This window comes from Podarcis melisellensis, assembly GCF_964234715.1.
Source record: "Podarcis melisellensis genome assembly, chromosome: 16".
NCBI lineage: Eukaryota > Metazoa > Chordata > Lepidosauria > Squamata > Lacertidae > Podarcis > Podarcis melisellensis.
The window spans coordinates 32,200,233-32,221,437 of record NC_138533.1 but is presented as its reverse complement, the minus strand read 5'-3'; the positions used below and the strand labels follow the sequence as shown (position 1 = coordinate 32,221,437).

Below are 21,205 nucleotides of genomic sequence, written 5' to 3'. Positions count from 1 at the left end.
CAGCAGCCGGCGCCGCGGCGCAGCAGCCTGAGAGAGAAAGAGAAGCGGGCGCGCGAGGGAAGGAGGAGGAGGCGGAGAGGCAGGCGCAGCTTCTCCGGGTGACAAGGCAGGCAGGCGGGCAGGGCGGCTGCTGCTGCTGGTGGCGGCGGCGGCGGCGGAGGGAGAGGGAGGAGGGTGGCCGGCTTAGGGAGAGGCGGAGAGGCTCGCCGGCCGCGGGTGGGAAAGTTGGGGAAGGAGGGGAGCAGCCGGGCCCGGCTGCAGGAGGAGGAGGAGGAGGGGGCGGCGAGCTGAAGGGGGGCGGCGGCGGCGGCGGCGGGAGGATCAGCAGCAGCAGCAGCAGCAGCCGCCGAAGAGGCGGAGGAGGCTGCGCCAGGGAATTTCTCTTCGCCTTCCTCGCAACAAAGTTGCGGCGCGCGCGTCAGCGCGGGATCCGGAACCCTCTTGTTGCCATTTTTCGTCTCTCGGCAGGATTCGAACCCGGGGCGGGGCGAGGGAGTTAAAAAAAAAGAGGGGGGAGGAGAAGGGGGGAGGGTTCGTCGCGGAGGAGCAGCCGCCGCCGCCGCCACTACCACCACCACCACCGCTGCTTCTGTTTCTTCACATCGGCTCTGCTGGTGTCCTGGATTTATTATTTTCCTGGATTCGACCTCCTGGATTTGTCTCTTGTGTTTCAGTTTTTTGGGGGGTGATTTTTTTTAAAATAATTTTTAATTTTTTTTGGACGGGGTGTGTGTGAGTGGGGGGGTAAAGCTTGGCTCGTTTCTCTCTCCCACCAGATCCGAACTGGAGATCAATTGCACTGTTTGGCTGCGTGGCTTGCCTCTCTTTAATTTTTAATTTTATTTTTGCAAGGGAGGGGGAAAAGATTTGTCAAGGTCACTTCGCCTGGATTTACATTTTTTTCTTTTCTTCTGGATCTCTTTTAATTCCCCCCACCCACCCCCTTCTTCCTTCTCTGCCCTCCATCGGATCACCCTTTCCTTTCCACCGAGGTCTGCTGGATTACATTTCTCTCTTCTATTCCCCCCCCCGCCCCCCCTCCCGCCCCCTTCCTTTGGATTTTATAAGCCTGAAGGAGAAGAGAAAAGAGAGAGAGAGAGACAGGCTGGATTATATTAGGGTGGTATTTTAGAGAGAAAAGACCCACCACACTTCGATCTGAAATAAATTTTTGAGGTGGTTTTTTTGTGTGTGTTTGTTTTTGCTTCTTTGAAATGGATGGGAAAATCAGACAGAGCAGGAAATCTCGGTCCCAAAGGGACCGCGTGAGGCGAAGGGATCCAAATGGCAGGGACCGCCCGAATCAGAGCCCTTCCTCGGCATCCGAGAGAGAACACAGCCCGGGCAAGGAGAATACCAGCCAAAATTGCCCAAATCCTAAGAGCCAGGCTTCTGCAGCCAGGAACGCCAGACCTCCGAGGCGGAGGAGGCGAGAATCCAGCTCTCAGGAAGAGGATTTAATTGATGGATTTGCGATCGCCAGCTTCAGCACGATGGAAGCCTTGGAGGTAAGGATCAGAACGGGTTGCTCTCTTTTCATGGGCTTATGTTATAGGGATTTGGGGGTGGGGTGGGGAGGGGGGAGAGAGCGAGGGAAGAGCTTGGGGTGTATCTGTTGGGTTTGGCTGGATCCAGCCATCCACCCCCTCCCCTTTTTGCTTCCTTGTCAATATCAATTAACTTCTGGCACATGAGCGATGAGTATTCAAGCCTGGAGGAATAAAAGGCAAGAGGCGTTGTTGGGTCTGGAAGCCTGTGCCTTGTTTGGGGTGTGCAGATGTGGTCCTAAGGTGCAGAGCCTCTGGCTGTATCCTGGGTGTACTTGTTGGGGCCGCTTCTCCTGAGTTGATGTGTAGGCCAAGGCATGTGGTCTTGTGCTTTACTTTCCATTTGAGCTGATAAACCAACTTGAGTTTGCTCAGAGCTGGTTTTCAATGTTTGTTTGGAATTCTAATTGGCTGGCGAGTCTGTGGGGAGAAGTACAAAAAGTTCTCGGTTTGTTTGGGTGGTCTTGTCCCTTTGGCATGTTGGAGGCAGGGTGTCACCAGGCGTGTTTCGAATTGCTTTAAATGTGTGTGCACTGCTGCCCAAGTAATTTTCTTTTTTGGAAATTGAAATCTCCCATCTTTTTGGTTTGGTGTTGTCATTTCCCCCAGATGTGTCTCTGGAGAATGTAAGAACCGAATGGTTAATGTTTTTGATTTTGTGTGGATGAGGAACAGTGGTGGAAGGGGAGATGTTCTACGAGACAATATAGATTGGTTTCTGATTTAAAAAAAATGTTTTAAAGACTTGCAGATATCAAATAGATTTCTAATCGCTGGTGAACTATATTTTCTTGGTGTTAATCAGTTGGCAAAAAAAGTAATTACATGTCTGACTTATTGTGAAAAACGTTTGCTGTGCCAGTACTGCTTGTTTTGTCTGAGTGAAGTTAAAGAGAGCAGAGAAAATTTTAATGTGTTCAACGAGACTGTGACAAGCTAGGGGATTTTGGGTGTTTCTTGGTGTTTTTTGTGTGTCCTCTTGATATGATGGGAAAGTCTGAGGCGATAAGAGACTTTCTGGTAAGTGTGTTGTTACCCTGTTAAAGTTAGTCATTTTGTCCACTCTTAATATGCTTTTCTAAAAAATTAAAAGTTGGCTGGTATGTTTACTCACGTTGGGTACCTGACTAATTCACAGGAGTGAAGAGTTGGTTTGGATGTCGGCAGGTTTACTGTTCATCAGTGAATATAACATGTTGGCTCCAAACTTTTTCAGCGATGCACTGTGAATATGTGTGGGAGTCCATGGGTTGCATCTTCCATCAGTCTTCTGGCTACTGTCTCTCGTTCTCTGGAACACAAGTTTCATTTATTGTACCAAGTTTTACTTACTTGTGAGGTGTCTCAAAGAAAATGCATATCCTAACTGCTATGGCTTCAGACTCATTTAAGTGTTTCATTTTTTTTGTTTTTAAATCCTTGGCTTTTTTGTTTGTTTGAAATCTGAAATTATTGGAGATTTAATGAATGCAGGAAAAGGCTATACAGTATTGTGAAGTTCATGCATGAGATTATCTGGCAAAAGATTATTCTTTGAAGAAGCAAGTTTCATTGTACATCATGTGGTCAAGACCCGGAGCCAAGACTTTTTTTGGAGAGCGATTCAGTTGCCTTTCCTTCTTAGTGGTGGCCCCAGACCTCATACCTACCTTTGTCACATTTGCTTCCATTTGCTATACCTGTTTTCTGCTAATGTCTCTCACTTTTTCCTGGGCATTGACATGAAACTTGTCAGGCTCTGAAGTTCAAAGCCAGCTGAGCCAATGAGCCTTCAGAATTGTCGTTGACGAATAGACAAATCTGTTACCTCTTTGGGGGATGAAGTATGTCTTGATGGTTGCTTCACTAAAACCTTCTCTCCCCCCCCCCCCCACTATGTTACAGTGATGGTCAATATCCCTCTGCTTGCTCCAGAGGAGAAACATACAAATGCAGAAGGAAGCCATGGAAAATAGTTTCCATCTGTCAATCATGAATAGCTGGAATACTGGTGGCCTTGCTTGTGGGGGTGGGGGACACAAAACCAGCTGGGGGAAAGATTCCCGCTAATGATTCTCTGTGAAGTACAAGGAGAAAAGCCATAAAACAGGCTTCCAAAACTGCTTCGCCATATGGTAATCTGTAGATGCTAGGTAGCTCTTCCAGGTGACTGGATATGGAAGCTCTGGTGGTGGTTGAAAACTGAGAGAGTTGGCTTTTTCTTTCAAAGTGGCTAATGCGTGTAGATGAACTAGTACCATTTAGGCCTTTCTAGCAAGACTGTCATAAGGTAGTGACCTAGATAAAACACCCCACTGTAAAAACAAGCAACTTCATGATTCCTTTTTAGCTAGTGTGATGGAGGGGCTTTGGATTGGGGAGGACAAATTTTGGTGTCTGCACAAGCCACCTTGTCTCTTGGGTGTTTAATCTTTGAGTCCTTTCAGTCCACGCCTGTTCTCTCTGCTCCTTCATCAGCCTTCCTTTAACCTGGAGCAAGAGTGAACATCTTCATTTTGGTTGAAGTCTTATTTCATTTTAGACATTCCTTCCCTGGTGGACTGTATTGAGGGCTACTAATTGGTGTCTCATCTGGGCCAGATCTGTTCAGTTTAAAGCAAGGCTGCCACACTTTCAGACTTGTCCTGGGACCAAAGTAATGTATGGGAAGGTTCTGTAGCACCACACAAAGTATGCTAACTATTCATCCTGTGACTTTTGACTAGAGAGTGATGCTCTTGCAATTGGCAAGTAAGAAAAAAAAGTTCCTGCCAACACAGAATCATTTTGTCCAATGACATAATCCCTTGGTGGCAGTTTCTCTATGTCAGGGGTCAGCAACCTTCTTCAGCGTGGGCCGGTCCACTGTCCCTCAGACCATGTGGTGGGCTGGACTATTGTTTGGGGGGGGGGAATGAACGAATTCCTATGCCCCACAAATAACCAGGAGATGCATTTTAAATAAAAGGACACATTCTATTCATGTAAAAACACGCTGATTCCTGGTCCGTCCACAGGCCAGATTGAGAAGGCGATTGGGCTGGATCCGGCCCACGGGCCTTAGGTTGCCTACCCCTGCTCTATGTAGATGCTGCTTCTGTTTAGTGTTTCAACGTTAGGATAGTTATTATTCCCATTTTAAAGATGAAAGCATCGACTCTTACAGAGCAGTTTGCATAAAGATGTCCCGCTGAGTTCAAAGGTCGAAGTTGTGTTAGTGATTCAGCTAATGTTGTTGTGTGCTAGCACACCTAGTCTGCTTCACTTGCATGCAGACACACACCTCTGGTGCGGTTATGGGTTCCAACTGGGGCTGGGTGGATGTAGGTTCCAATCTCCCCATGGCTATTTGTTTATGTATTTAACTCACTCACTTCCTGCCATGGAATTCAAGTTGATATATGTCAGTGTTGCCAGATAGGTACCCTTCCAAGCGCAGCCCAGACCTAGACCTCATTCTGTTCCCTGGAGCCACAGGGTGACCTTGGATCCAGTCACTTTTTCTCAGCCTACCCTACCATGCAAGGTTGTGAAGATAAAATGGGGCATGGCCTTGTGTGGTTCCCTGACATCTTTGGCAGAATAGTGGGATGAAAATGCAAGCAGTATAACCTCTTTGCCTTAAAGTCTGCCTCACAATGTATGAACCAACCCAGGCCACCTCCTTTGTGTGTTCTCTCCAAAAGGAGCTGCGGAGGGTGTCAACCCAGTCAGTTGGGCAGGATACAAATAATAAAGTTGTTGTTGTTATTGACACGAGAGTGGGCTTCTTCAGTGGTGCCTCCCCATTTGCAATCTCCATCTCTGGTTAGGGATCAGGCCAGGAACATTCCCATTTTCCCTGGCTCATTGGTTTTTAATTGGGAGGGGATCTCTATATGTCGGCAGCCCTTAATTGTGCTCAACCTTTGGGTTGTATGGGCTCTTGTCCCTTTTAGTTTTTTAGTTCTTGTTTGCTGCTTTTTAAAAAAAATCTGATTTTAATGCCTTGGTTTCGTTTTTACTGTGCAAGTAGTCTTAGGCACGCTTGAATGCAAAAACGTGACTGATGGATATCATTAAGAATAATAAATAAGCAATATTTTCTAGCTATGATAAGCGTGGACACATTTCCCTGTACCGTGGCAGAGTGGTTCATGGGTTGTGCAGAAACTGGGAAATTTGTGTGGGCAAGTAGCCTGGTGCGGAAGTGACCCTCTTAATCCACACGACAGTGGCTTTGTGAGCACTGTGTGCTTGTAGCTCACCTCTATCAACATTCAAGAGAGCACCTTCATTTGCAGCATCTTGGGTTTTTAATTGGCTCATCAGAATAAATAGGATAAGCAGAATTCGCTTGTTTCCTTTCATGTGTTGAGCGGGGGAAGAGTGTCTGCCGTACTCAAGGTGCTTTCAGAAGCCAAAGTGGCAATCTGTGTTTGTGTAAGATGTGCGTAGGTTTTCTTCGTCTTTTTAAATTCCAGTAACAAAGCAAAGCAAAAATCACCAGGGACACACCAGTGGGTTTTTCCTTACCAAGGAGCGCTGGTGCTTCTGAGTGGGGGAATTGCCAGCCAGGCTTCTGATGTTAACATTAGTAAAGGGGATTACCAAGACCAAAATCTCTTAAGCTAACATATGCCCAATTTACGTCATAGTCCACAATTTTGTTTCTTAAAAAAAAGAGAGACTTGGTGGGGCTCATATTGACAATGTAGAGATGTTTTCCTGCTATCCCTCTTAGCAAAAAAAAGTTAGCCACATTTCTCAGCAATAAGCAAGCCTTGTTCCACCTTAGAGACTAGTAAATTTATTGCATTCGCATTATGGGCCTGCCGTCCATTTTATATAGGATGCATGATTTATTTTGGTGTGCAGGTCAAAAGCAAATACGTACGTACACAAAAGTTTAGACTCCAAAGAAAGTTGAGAAATGGACCAATGTGTTTGTGTGGGGCGAGGTCCCCATTCCAGTCCTTGGCATCTCCAGCTAAAGTGTCTCCAATCTGCTGGTGATTGAAAAGGCCTCTCACTCCCTGCCTGGGACCCATGGAGAGCTGCTGCTGGCCAGAGTAGACAACACTAGCCTAAGTGGATAAAGACCCTCCTTTGGTATAATAAGGCAACTTCCTAAACTCTTGATAATGAATACTTGTAGACAGAGCAGAAAAGCTGAAGTCTCCAGCGCTCCTTTTTAAGTGGGTCTTCCCCATGTTCATGAGTTCGTGTCATAATTTTCTTTGGCAGCTGAGCTTGAATGGCTGTGCACATGGCAGTCTTTCGTGCTGTGTTCTAATCTTGTCTCTGTGCACCACTTTTTTAAAAGTTTGCTTCTAAGAACCAGCGATTAGGAAAACAGAGGAGCTGTATGGCTTGGGTTTCCCCTCTGTAAGTTCTAAATTGCTCTGTATGTGTGTGTTGAGATGGATATTTGTGGTGTTGTAAGGATGGAAGGTACGTTCTATTTTATCTCAAGTTCAGTATTGGGAATTTCCCTTGTCTCTGCAAAGTTACCACAGTAACCTTTAATGTTCTTGAAAGTACAGTGTTGTGTGCATTCCTTTTCACACAGCTATTCACCCTCGCAGATTTGAGAAATCCAGAGTCTTATAATTTTCTCAGGCTTCCTTGGGAGTTTACAGTATTTATCCTTCCCTCCCGGTGCTTTCAACCAACAGAGGTGACTAGACAATTAGGAACCAGAATCAAAGTGTAATCTTAAGTCTTGGTTCACTACATTGCGACACAGTTCATCCCACTCAAAAGACTGCAGCCTTAAAACCTTTAATTTGTGTAAGGTCCTGGCAGTTTGGCCATGCATGTGTGAATGCTTAGACAACTGCTCAGCATACAAGTAATTGGGGAGAGGGGGCCATTCTAGAGACATGGACATGCATATCACATACATACCTGCAAAGGAGTTTTGAGTGAATGGAGTTTCATGCAGCTAACTTTAACTGGCTTCTGCACACCTGTGTGTGCCTACCTGACATTCATCAGTGATCATCTCTTCTAAAAGATGGGAATGGCAAGACCTGAACTTGTTCATTCTAAATATATGTTCCTCACACCATGAAAGTAATTATCCTCCCAAATAACAGTGATCATGTCAGAGCTGGTTGGGCAAAATGCAGTTTTATAGTGTTTGGTGCCTTGGGAAAAAGCTATCCTTTGGGATTTCCACTTTGCAGGGAAGATTCTAGGCACTGGGACTAAGAAACCTGTCAAAAACCGAGAGAGAGAGCTTGCTTGCAGAGTCTGTGGGAAAGGAATTAAATTGTAGAGGGGAAACTTGCAGAAAAGAACAGTTAATGGCAGTGGGAGGAGTGAACACTGAGGATTTGCTCCAGGGACTTGCTTTTAAATGAAGAAGTAGCCTCCTGGGTTATGTGTAAACTTAAGTAGCCATTTTGAATTGCTGCATTTGAATGACTAGCAATAGGGTTGTGTGCACCTTAACTAGATCGTATGCCAGTTTGCCTTGGGGGCAACATCTTCAACATCTGTATCAGAGATTACCGAGTGAGTGTTGGTATGTAAAATTTAAGAGCTACAAAAAAACGATTCAGGCAGTACATTTTTGGTACTGCTTTTGGTGATAAGACTTCCTCTAGCTTTACAGCAGAATCCGTCAGGCTACATGGCCTAAGCTTAGCAGGAATACAAAGTTTTCCGCCACGCCAACAAGGCGCACCTCTTTCTGAATTATTGCAACCGGCCTCACAGCCATTCTCATAACTTAAGACTAGGTGCAATCATGGCGGTTCTGCCTCTCCCCTCCAAAAGTGTAAAAATAGCACTAAAAAAAGGAAGCTTGTCAGAATAATTAATTGGATGTTGGAAGGGAAAGCAGTAAGAGAGCTGTGGAACTGGTATAGCTTTGTACGGTGGTCTCTTGCAGTCAACTCAGCACATTTTAACAAAGCTCCGGATTGTTTTTGTTACAATTAAGTCGGGGAGTGGGTTTGTGTGTGTGCGTGCCTTGTGATTTGACCACAGGCCCTTGTGCAAACAGCTTTCTCCTTCTAACCGAGTGTTTCCTGTCTCCGCTGCTTGGGGTGATCAGGTTGTCTGTGGGATCCGCGCAGTGGTGTCTTCGTACAGCCAGGGTGTTTGGCAGAAATGACCACCACATAAATTAAAAATAAAAATGGAACAGGTCACCAGGGTGCCTGCAATGCTGTGGCCTATGATTTGAGGCAGGGCCGGCCAGCTGTCTCAAGCAGCAGTGGTTTCCAGTGAGAGATCACAAGAGTCCTGGGAGATGTTGCCAGCACTGCTTTGCCATGCAGCCCAGGTAAGGGAGACTTTGGTAGCAGGGCAGGGCGGCCGTTTCTCATTTAGTCTCGGGTGGCAAAACGAGACCCCCTGCCCCTGATTTGGGGAAGCTGTGTGTCAGAGTGGAGGAGAGCCCCAAGAGTCAGAAATACTGTACTTTTCTCTCCCAGCTTGTAGCTAAGGTTCCAAGATACAGACTTGGGAAATAGAATAGGAAAGAAAAATAGCCATGGAAGAAGCATTGTCCATTGGAGATGGTCAAAGGCCTGGAAACGATGCCTTATGAGGAACGGCTAAGGGAGCTGGGCATGTTTAGCCTGGAGAAGAGGAGGTTAAGGGGTGATATGATAGCCATGTTCAAATATATAAAAGGATGTCACATAGAGGAGGGAGAAAGGTTGTTTTCTGCTGCTCCAGAGAAGCGGACACGGAGCAATGGTTCCAAACTACAAGAAAGAAGATTCCACCTAAACATTAGGAAGAACTTCCTGACAGTAAGAGCTGTTCAACAGTGGAATTTGCTGCCAAGGAGTGTGGTGGAGTCTCCTTCTTTGAAGGTCTTTAAGCAGAGGCTTGACAACCATATGTCAGGAGTGCTCTGATGGTGTTTCCTGCTTGGCAGGGGGTTGGACCCGATGGCCCTTGTGGTCTCTTCCAACTCTATGATTCTATGATATTATGGAGATAGGTCTAGAATAGTGGTGCCCCCCATTCCCAGTTTTATCTTCTCAAAAACCCCGCAAAATTTAGCAGAGAGAAGGAGCAAGCATCATGAAGGTTATATCATCACGGAGCTTTTCAGTCTTCATTCAACGCTTTAATCCAGGGTTGGCTAACCCATGAGCCATATCTCCTTGCAAGAAATTTAGTTTGGGCCACAAGACACCCTAATATTTGTGTTTGTGTGTGTGTGTGACACTGAACGGTCACTCCCAGGAGTTGAACTTGAGTCAATGCAGCCCTCAGTCCAGAAGAGATTAGCTACCTCAGCTCTGATGCCACTCACTGCTACTGAATTTGATTTGGAGGGGGAAGTCTTACAATCGTAATGAACATTTTCAAGGTGAATTTGCTGCTCCTTCAGTAGCACATGCTGTTGCTGGCTAAACAGGTGTTTGTTGAGCCTCAGTAAAGTGCCTAAATTACCAACGGGATGCCTATTTTATTTTCCTAACCTCTGTGAGTCACTGGGCAGGCATACTCCATGACTGGAAGATGCATGGAATGAACATTAACTCGCTCAGAGATGCAGTGGGTGTCCTCCTTGCTGCATGGGGCTGCTGGTTTCAATATGGCATTTATTCATGGCTTGTGGCCTGCTAGCAGTTGTCTCATGGTACACAACCTGGTTGCTATGACTAGCACCTTTATCCGCATTGTGGCTTCCCCCAGAGATTTATGGGAGCTGTAGTTTTTAAGGGTGCTCAGAGTTGTTGGAAGAACCCTATTCCTCCCAGAAAACTTTCTGAGTTTTATGGTATTCAGAATACTTTGATAGACAGTCCCTCTCTCTGCCCAGGGACATCTGGGAGGTTTAGCTGTTTGTGAGGGGAACTGGTGTCTTCTGACAGCTCTGAGCTCCTTCAGCAGACTACAGTTCCCATAATTTTGCAGAGAAGGCCACATTTGCTTAAAGTGGTACAATATTGCTGTGAATGCAAAGTGCAGATGGGGCCTGAGGGTGCTTGGGATGCAATTCAGCGCTAGTGCTAAGTATCCCGCTACATAATCTAGAGCCTGTCCTGTTTCTTTATGGCAGCCGGGAAAGATCAGGACAGGGAAACATGCAGTGAACCTGCATGAGCTCATTTCTAAGGCCCTTTTGTTTATTTCTTCAACTTAGAGTTCGATTATCTTGTGCTTCACTTCCCAAAGAAGAGAAGCTTGTTGGGAAGAAAAAATAATAGAAACGTGCTCTTGAAGAGCAGAATTTCACCCAGTTTTAATGGCAAACCCATTGGGTAGGGCAGCATAGGCCTGTAGGTTTTTAAAAACGTGTATCCTACACTCAAGGTGACCTCCAAAGCAGCATGTGCTTTCCTTGTTCTCTTGGAATGTTTGCAGAACCCGTGATCTGTTGAAGCTGCCTCATAGCAAGTCCATTTAGCTCAGTATTGACTAAATTTGACTGGCAGTGGCTGCTGTAATCCAGCATCATCTGGAGGGCAGTTGGTTGGCCAGTCCTGCCATCTGTGCCCTTCCCAGCGCTCTCTGCTGATGCCAGGAATTGCCCCTGGTATCTTCTGCATGCAAAACACATGTTCTAGTCCTTGGGGCCACTGGTAACATGGCAACCTGGGAAGCTTTGTGTCGCTGGGTTTCAGTTTTCACGGAAATAGTTCTGTGCACGTTTCATGCATTCTTCTGTGGCTCTGCTCCATCTGATCTAGTATTGCCACCCACAATACACTCACCACTCCAGCGCTGCAGCCATTGAGTTAACTCTGTCCCTCATGATTGCTGCTGTTTGCCGTTTCCTGTCAGCCGGCCCGGTGGGCATAAGAAGTTGGAGCAGAGCCTGACCGCAGACCTTTGCAGCAAGCAGCTTCTAAAGGTGGCACAGTGTTCTAAATTAGCCAGGCGCCAATCGCATTTTGCACCTGGCTATCCACTACTTGCGACCAAGTGAAGATGCCTGGGTGCCAGGGAGGTGCCGGACATCTCTACCATCTGGAGGTGCATGCCTGGGAATTATTGGATCTGGACTGTTTTTGCACATGAACAACCCATCCTGTAGAATTCTATCCGTTGTATTTTATCTGCACAATCTGAATGAATGTCAGGAACCAAAATGCTTTTTCTGTGCAGCAGGAGCAGTGAACAACCTTATAGTTAATTGTTGTAGCTTGCCTTCATTTACCCTGCCTCACTGCCCTCTTCACAGTTGTGAAGAATATTCTTGCATTATGGACGGTCCATGTCACCATTAAGAAAAAGAGGTCGGAATAGGCCAATATAAATGTGGACTGTCCCTGGATCAAGTGACTTTTCTACTTTAAGTTCTCAAAGCTCTTAACCTAGCTCAAGGTTGTCATCTGAGCTAGCCAGATGTTTAACTGAGAATCAGTCACAGCCAGTCCATCCATTTGAAAACTCAGATCTTAGAGCAGTCTTGCCCCAAAATGGCAACTACATATTCTGTTTTGGTAACTGTAAGCTTGATTTAAGGAGGCGTTGGCGCACCAAAGGTGGGCAGCCCCTTGCTAATGCAAGGCTTCAGCTTAGTGGTAGAACATCTGGTTCACATGCTTGACAGTGCAAGATTCGATCCTTGCCTTCTCCAGCTAGGGCTGGGGAAAAGACTGCATTGCCTGAAACCCTAGAGAGTCTCTTGTTAGTCAGGGTAGGTGGGACCCCATGACTTTGTCGAAAACAACTTCCTGAGGTGACCCTGGCAGGACTAGCTGCTGGACCACTGCAAGTCCCAGTGGTGGAAAATGGGCTTACTGCAAATCTAATTATGCAGGGAGTTAGTAATGAGTAAGGATCAAGGCCGGCTGCCCGTATTGGGAATCTATATCTCATCAGCAAGACCTCCTCTTATGGCCTGAACACAGCAAATATCAATGGACATTGTTACATGAGAGTGAGCCATTGAACAGGAGTCCTTTTTTTAACGTCGTAATGAAGTGTAACTCTTCCATAGCGAAGAGCCTCTGTGTTACACAGTGCTAGTTGCAGGGCAATGTCAAGATGTATGTTAATTGCTACTTACCCTATAGCTAGAAGGGGAGGTTGCCCAGTGATGTGAGCACTGCCTTTATTCCATTCCTTGAAACATGCGCATCACCCTGGAAAACTCCTGATGCTGTCACACATTCCTTTCTAGCTTCCTATCATGGCAAGCAAGAAGCATTGTTGGAGTCCAGTGACACATTCCAGCCATGCAAAAACAGTTGTGGGGGGTGTTGCAAAGAAAGTCCAGTAAGAGTCCACATAGCCAAAAAAAGCCTAGAGGGACACATTTGGCCCCAGGGATTGATGTTTCCTATCACAGCTCTGAAGTCTCCATCTAAAGAGAGTCAGCTTCTAGTACCCTGTCACACTCATAACACGATCAAGGAATGGAGCCCACGTTGGGGCTATGCAGGTGACGAGGGCAAGGCTTTTTAAATGGGGAGCCGTGAGGTCCTAGTGAGGTTTACATAATAATAATAATTAATAATTATACACCGCCCTCCCCAGCCAAGGCCGGGCTCAGAGCGGCTTACAAGCAATAATAAAAACAGGTTGAATGATTACAACTTAAAAACAAAAGAGGTGCACCTCTTCCCTTCATGCCTTGATGTGGGAGATTAAGAACTTGAACATGGCCTTGTGGGCACTGTTGAACGTGCAGGGGAACGTTGCCCCATCTTACCAGCGACACTCCGTGGCTTGGTCCTTACTGACAGGTAATCCGTAGGTGCTATGTGTTCAATGAAAAGGGTACAAGAGCCCTGGAGGATCTGATGGAAGTCTTCTCCAGTCGAGCATCCTGTCTCCCATGGTGGCCAATCAGATGCCTATGGGAAGTCTGTAGGCAGGGCACAACGGCAATAAGTCTTGTGTTGTTCCCTAGCAACTAATTTTCAAAAGTCTCTGATATTGGAGGTAGGGTACAGTTGTCATGACCTGTAGTGACGGATAGCTTTGTCATTCCCCATGAATTCCTCTGTAAGGACAACTAGAATGGTGACCCTCACAGCTTGTGGCTCCAGATTCCATAATTTGGTAACGGTGTGTTTTGTCTGCAAGAATACATAAATGTGTGCACCCTGTTCTTCAAAATGACGGGCTTTTTTGCTAGTTAATTTTTATAAGCCCTCCTTGTTTGTTCTACTGACTGGCTGCTGAAAACTTGATGAGTCTTCCTGGTGTACTACTAAAGAGATATAATTGCGATAATGGCCCCTGCTGAATACTGCAGTATATTGTGGCTTGTTCAGAGAAGCCTACGGAAAAAAAAAAGGATAAAGTTGGCTCAGTTTTAAATTCAGTCACTTTAACTATTCATAATTAGGATGGTGAAGAATCTGCTTCTGAGTTTCGCTTAGTATTCTTGGCTGTGCTTGCCCAGTTGTGTGCACACTTGAGAGAGAGACAATTCCATTGGCAGCTGGACTGGGAGCAAGCAACAATTGCTTCCTAGTGAGAGACTTGCCAAGTCTTCTTTGGAGGTTGTACCTCCAATATGTAGATTCATGGGGTAGTGTGGAGAACATAGCATAGGAACATAGCAAGCTGACATTGGTCTATCTAGCTCAGTATTGTCCACCTTGACTGGCAGTGTGGTTCTCCTGTTCTCCTCTTCTTTTTTCAGTGTACTAGTGTTTAGGCCAGTGTTTGGTTCTCCAGCTATTTTTGAACTACAATTCCCACCATCCATGACCACTGGTCCTGCTAGCTAAGGGAGTTGTAGTCCAGAAGCAACTGGAGACCCAAGTTTGGGGAACACTGGTTTAGGCTGTCTGGGACTGCTTCATGACATAATAAGAGATAAAAATGTGGCTTTCAGGACTTTCTGGTTTAGGCAAAAGGAGAGTAAGAGGTGATGTGAGACAGGTTCCTAAAATTATACATGGCACGGAGAAAGGTGTATGGAAGTTTTCCTCACTCCCAACATGAGAACTTGGCAGACATCCAATGAATCTGCAGGTTGGAAGATTTGGGGCAGATAAAAGAAAGGACTTCTTTGCACAGTGCATAGTTAAATTTATGTAACTTGCTCGCACAGAAAGCAGCTTTGGCCACCAACTTGGATGGCTCCAAAAGGGGATCAGACCATTTCATGGAGGAGAATCCTGTCCGTGGCTGCGAGCCAATGGTTCCTGCAGGGATCTGGTTGTCTGGCACTGCACTGCATAGGCCATTTGCCTGATCCAACATGCTGCTCTTAATGTTCTTAGATCTTACGCATTTTATGTTTTGTCCTATGCACTGCATTTAAGTGACAAGTCACAACATCCTGTAAGCGGCGTTCAAAATTCACCAGGTGCCAGACACATTTTGCAGATGGGTATCAGCCAATTGCAACCAAGTGGAGATGCCCAGGTGCCAGGATGGTGACTGATGTCACTACCATCTGGAGGCGCATGCTTAGGGATCCTAGGATCTTGACTGTTTTCACACACTAACAACACATCCTGTAGAATTCTGTCTGTTATATTTTATCTGCACAAGCAAAATGAATTTCAGGAACCAAAAAGTCGTATTGAAAGAGCTGTGTGGTCCCCAAATGGCAACCAGGTATTCTGTTTTGGCGATTGTAACCCTGGTTTAAGGAGCCATTTGGCACCCAGCTTATCTGAGTTTCTAACATTGCCTGTTAAGTGTATGTTGGTTACAGTATTGTATGGTTTTGGGTTTTTTAAGCGCTAAAGTAGCAGGTGCTGGGAAAAGATTTTGGACCACTTCTGTGATGCCCCTATACTACTATCAGTTGCTAACAATTCACTCTAATCTCCTGTGTTCCTTCATTAACAAACCTGTCCAAGGCAGCCTTCCCTTCTGTCATTCCCTTAAGGGAACCTCTTTTGAGTACTGGCCCTCAGCTGCAAGCAAGCATGATTGCATGCGTCTCTTGAATTCCTGCTGTCAGTCCACCCTGTTCCCATTTTGTACTGTGTCCCAATTGTAATAGTGCCAGACTTGGGCACAAATGTTAAGTCACTATAAATTACATTTGAATGCCATTGCTGTTTCTCAGTTGTCGATTATTCTTTACCATGATCTTTAAGCAGCGTGCTTCCCTGTTTAATCTTCCAAAGGGTCCTGTTCATGATTTGCTACATTGCTTGTGCTGTATAAATGTGTTGGTATATGTTTGTACATTGCTGGTGAGCAATGAAGTCTTATTTTAAAAATTCTTTAACACCATAGGCACAGCCCATGCCTCAGTGTTCTGTGGTCAGTAACACCTGTTCCCCCTTGTAATTGCATGTTAATGTTCCTAGTTTATCATAGTCTAATGTATAAATGAGTTTTTTTATCTAGGTGAAATGGTTCTTGTAGTAGAACTGTTTTCTTTCTTTTTCTTTTAGTAGCAGAACATGAGAACATTTTTAGCAGTGCCTCCTTGCACAGAATGAGCCAGAACACTGGTTGACTGGGAACAGTCTATCTTTTGGGAGAACACCAGATCATTGTCTTAAACACAAATAAACAAAAAAAATATTCAGTGAGCAGACTTGCTATCCACACTTACAGTTCATTTTCTCTCTGTCTCTCTGGCAAAGTTATTCTAGGCTATTGTTAAAATCAGACTTCTCTCCTGGATGTTTATAAAAAGATCTAGATGCTATTTTTGCAACTGTGACCCAGCTTGCATGTAATGCTAAGCCATGGTTTCTCAAGCAAGTGTTTGGAGAGAAGGTCATGGCCATTGTACTTGTTCCCTTGTCCTGCTGCTGTCCACTCTACCCAGGGCTAAACTGTGGTTTGGCTTGTGTTGCTTCAAACTCTGACTCATGGTTTGCCTTGCTCCATACAAACTATGACCTGTGAATCAAAGTGTGTTTTTGGCTCACCAGTCTCTATTTATAGCAGGGATGAGAAATCTGTGGCTTTGCCAGTTTTGTTGGACTCCAGTTCCAATCAACTATAACCAGCATGGTCACTGGGCAGGGATGATTGGAATAGCACAACACTACATTTTAAAGCTTCAAAACACAAGCTCAGCATCACTCCTTTTGGGGGGGGGGATTGTGATTTGAGGAGAGGAAGGGAACATGCAAATAGCAGTGCACTTAAGCAGAGCTTTTTGAACAGTGTGGTTTACCAGGACTTAGTTTGAGACAATCAGATGGAAATGGGCTTGGCTAGAGTAAAAGTTGCATTGGTGAGGTTGCAACTTTAGAACAGGGGTCAGCAAACTTTTTCAGCAGGGGGCCGGTCCACTGTCCCTCAGACCTTGTGAGGGGCCGGATGATTTTTTGAAGGGAAAAAAATGAACGAATTCCTATGCCCCACAAATAACCCAGAAATGCATTTTAAATAAAAGCACACATTCTACTCATGTAAAAACACGCTGATTTCCCGACTGTCCACGGGCCAGATTTAGAAGGTGATTGGGCTGGATCCGGGCCCTGGGCCTCAGTTTGCCTACCCATGTGTTATGGTGGGGATCACAATGATTTCCAGAGATGCTGGCTGCGAAACAGGAATTTACGCCACCGTAAAATGCAGCTCGGGAATCTGCTTTACATGCAGAATGTCTCAGTTCAATTTCCAGCAACCGAAGGTGGAACTAGGAGAGATTCCCTGCCTGAAATCCTGGAGAGCTGTGGCAAGATGAGGTAGATGGACCAATGGTCTGACTCTGAGTAAGCCAGCTTGTTATATTCCTGCATGTAATGGTAGGGAGTTCCAAAAGGTAGCTACATCACACTAATGGTCCGCTTCTGACATTGTGCACATTGGTCTTTATTGGAAGTTGGCCCCTGCATGTTACCCTCTCCTGCAGAACAGTGATTGGCTGGGTATATAAAGGATGAGACTATTTTCTCAGGAATATTCCCACTTTGCACTGTGTGTGTTTGTCTATGCATGTACGCATGCATGGGAACAGAGTATTGCAGCCCTGCTTGCACAATAACTGCACATTTGAGTTGTGAACATTGATCCTATTGGGATCATGCCCAGTGTTCTGTCCCAAAGCTGGAAGTCTCAAGAGCTTTACTTTGCTTAAAAAAAAAATGTAGACAGCTCAGTGCTATCCTTATGCCTATAATCTAATGTGGGCTTCTGAAAATGGAATTGTTATGGCCACTTCTACTGGGCCCTTTCTGATATGGAGACACGGTGGTCTTCCTTCTCCTGATTTGTTAGAGGGCATAGAAGTTCCATTCTCACCCAGCTATTTGTTAAAGCTTGAGTAGTTCTATCTTTGCCCTCCCCCCCTTCTTATAAAAATGATGAGCTAAAATAAGACCCTTTACTTTCTTCAGCTGTTGGTGCCTTTGAAGGCAGACAGCTAAGCCTTGGCTAATGTGGTGTCTTTGACTTGGGAATCGACTGTGGCTTTAGTCTGGATGCCTAATAGGGGAAGGCAAACGCCCTTTAAATAGCCACCCCCTCCCCAGCCTTGTCCAAAGCACATGCCCACCACCGCGGTAATTGAAGGGGAAGATTGAAAGATGCTACAGAGTCAAAGAGATGGCTTATGGAATCAGTCAGACTTGGTATGAAATAATTATGGTGTTTTGACAGCCTGTTAATAACTCACAGCCATTGGAAGAAATATAATTGCAGCGTTGTGAGTTTCCTGGCGTTTTCTGTCAGATTTGTAAAATTAAATAAAGGCTGTTGAAATCCATTAAAAATAGTTGGGACATTGTGTCTTGGAGATGATGGGCCACTTAATTTTTTCCCCTTTTTAACCTTCCCATTCCGATTCAGGTTCACGGCATTTCATTCTGGGGCTGTTTTGAACATTTGTTAAAAGCCGTTGGGTCTTTCAGTTCAATCTTTGGAAATCTGTAGCTTCCAGGGGGGTTGCCTGGAGGTGGCCGAGAAGCTTGTCTAAGGGAATGCAGTGGACGTTAATCCTCTGGCACGTAATGTAAGAGAAGAACCTTGTCACCTGTAATGATTAAAATCCCCTGAAGTGTTGCCAGCATGTACTTTAGGAATTGTATAATTATATGATTATTGAAAGAGACATAAAAGGAAATCATGGCGCAAAGAGGGAGGGGGGACCCAAAGGGGGGGAAAGTTCAAATGTATAAAGAGGAGCTCAGGATTTTGCCTGCGCTTTCCAATTACTTTGTGCAGTGTCTAATAACAAAGAGGAATAAAAGGAGGTTAGTCCAATAATTGCTTTGTATCAACATCCATTTAATAAAAATTGTGGGTGGGTGTGGGGGGAGGAAATGATGAGCTGATAACACATGAGTTCCAGTGGCGACTTTCTGCTCATCGAACCGAGTGCAGGGTGATGCCTTTCTGGGGCAAAAATGAGTGGAGGAAAGAATGTGAATTTTGCTTAGTAGGCTAGTTTCTACACATGCTCAAGCATACCCTTCTCTGTCCTTTGTGTGAATGGGCAGGAGGCATTCTCAGAGTTTAAGGACCCATTTGAGCCAGGAGGAAACACTTGGGGTGCAAAGCAGGGATGCTGGATGTATGTGGCTTGGGGAGACTGCCAAAGGCCTTTGGACCTGCCCACCGCCCCTTCACAGAAGCAAACTTCCTATTAATGCAAATAGCAGGCAATTGAGACAAGTCACAGTAGTGGCAGAGAAATAGTTGCAAACGGAGTAGTATGGTTTCTGATTCTTTTTGAAACCCTCAGGATGCCAGCTGTTGGTGTAGAAAGGTGTTTTAAGAACTACTTGGCCATCCTTCTGATGCTCACTTTTTGGCTAATGGGTGGTGCCAGGGTGGTGCTCCTTTGTTTTGTGGTTAGTGGCAGAGCATCCTTCCACTCCCTTGGGCAACGTTGGGGCAAGATGTACGTGAATGGGATAGCAAAAACTTGAGCTGTAGCTTTTTCCGGTCCAAATTGCCCACATCTGCCTTGAGAAAAGGAGAACAGAAAGTTAATTAACACTTTTCTCTTTTGATTCTCTTGTCTGCCTTTCTGCCGTAACCTTGAGCAAGGATTTTTAATTTGCTGTTTGCTTTTATCTAGCTGTGAATAGCATGCCACGATGCATACATACATGACAGAATGAGAGCATTGCCCCCCTCCTCTTTACGGAGCAAAAAAGTTGGTTAGTTGTGAGCAGAAACTGACTTCCTGTTCAGCCACATGTGTGTGGTGTTGATTAGAGCATGTGGCCACTGGTTTTTTGTAGTTAGTTCTGCCCAGTTACGATTTAAACATTCAGGGTGCACTTGGACATTAGGAATAGCATTTCAGTTTTCCTGATTTTAATGCTAGCTCTCTTCTATCCTGTTTTCTAATTCCCCTTTCACTCAGCAGCACCTGTTACATTGTGGAACTGTGGCTTTTTGTCTGATGTGCGAGCATGTCACGCTATCTTTCATTCACACCAGTGGCTGTGGTGTGACACAGCAGTGAACACCATTGGGCAATGTTGCTGCTCCCACACCATTTCTGCACATGTGTGTTTCTGTTCCCCCATGAAAACTGCAGGAAGAAATTCTACCCAAATTTCATCACTTTACCCATGCGATTTTCTGGGTTGTAAGGGGGCTGCAAGCATTTTTTCCCCTAGAATCAAGTAACACGGACACGAACCATATTCCACCTGTTTTCCAGAAGTGGCTTCTACATCAGGTGAAAGATAAAATGCAATGCGGGTATTAATTGACAGGGAAATGGAATAAACTGTGGTGTGAATGCAGCCTGGATGGGGCCAACAAATGGCAACCGGAAGTGGCTCATTGGGTAGGCAGTGCTCGTAATTAGCCAGGCGCGTTTTGTGACTGGCGTAGGTCCAGTTGTGGCCACGTGGAGATCCTCTTTTGCCTCTGGTGCCACCCAACATTGGAATGTGGCCCACAGGAGGTTGCCCAGAATGGAGTGCGGCCCTCGGACTGAAAAAGGCTCCCTACCTCTGCTCTACACTGATTGGCAGCTTTCCAAGTTTTCAGACATTCTCCCTTCCCAACACTATGTGGCAGCGCATGGAGTGCAAAGCAAGTGTGCTCCGCTACTGAGCTTATGGCATCTATGACTTCCCAAAAATGGGAAGTCTGGAAACGGCCAGGAGAAGCTGGCTGCATGTTCTGTTTGTCATTGTGTCCTCGGCTAATGTAATTAGGCACCTGCAATTGGATTATTGGGCTTGTTTAATGGCTTGCGCAGGTATCCCTCAACAGTGCGCGCTCATCGTCTGCTCTTTACCTTGATGTACCCACTGGTGTGTTTACTGTTGCCAATTAGCATAGTTATTTTTAGAGGCAGCTTTTGCAACTGGTATCAGCTAGGGACTGAATGCAACAGTTTTTGTTTTTTCTTATAATTATTTAGGAGTGCAGAGAAGAGTTTGGTGGTGTTGTTTTTAAAATTGCATGATTGCTGTTGAAGCCTTGAACGTGGAGAAGAGTAATTTTGGTTTGAAGAGCTTCCACTTGTCAGCAGTAGGTCATGCAAGTAAGTCTTTCTAGTTTGTGTTCTTTGGGAGGTCTTGTCCATCTCCTTCCTGGCTGCCCTTGTTATAACACTGGTGGTATATTGTGAGGTTATACCATGACTCTAGTGAACTGGGTGGGGAAGAGAGACTTCAGCACATCCTGCTACCGTTTGAGGTGCACCAGCCCCAGGGCACAAGTGGTTTTTCTCCATTGCTGCACCAAGCCTGTAGAACTTGCTGGTGCAGCAGATCTGCTTGGTCACATCTTCACTGCCTCTCAGATATTTGGGTCTCAAGCTGTTTGGGGATTTAAAGCTCTCATGAGCATCTTGAATTGGGCCAGGATACGAACTGCGCTCTAGGCAGCTGCCTAGTTGTCCCAGTGATAGCACTGGCCCT

The 21,205-nt window shown here is 45.6% G+C and overlaps 1 protein-coding gene across 7 annotated transcripts in view; it reads left to right on the top strand.

The window, feature by feature from the left end:
• The first annotated feature begins 1,015 nt into the window (after positions 1-1,015).
• The window catches only part of FBRSL1 (fibrosin like 1), a 790,252-nt gene continuing 770,062 nt past the window's right edge, over positions 1,016-21,205 (top strand). For 3 of the 7 annotated variants that reach the window (XM_081893242.1, XM_081893244.1, XM_081893247.1), the window contains exon 1: positions 1,016-1,508. In XM_081893242.1, the coding sequence (XP_081749368.1) occupies positions 1,215-1,508 (294 nt within the window). In that variant the 5' untranslated portion in view covers positions 1,016-1,214. The remainder of the gene's footprint in view (positions 1,509-21,205) is intronic. The other 4 variants (XM_081893248.1, XM_081893246.1, XM_081893241.1 and 1 more) reach the window with 3 other exon arrangements.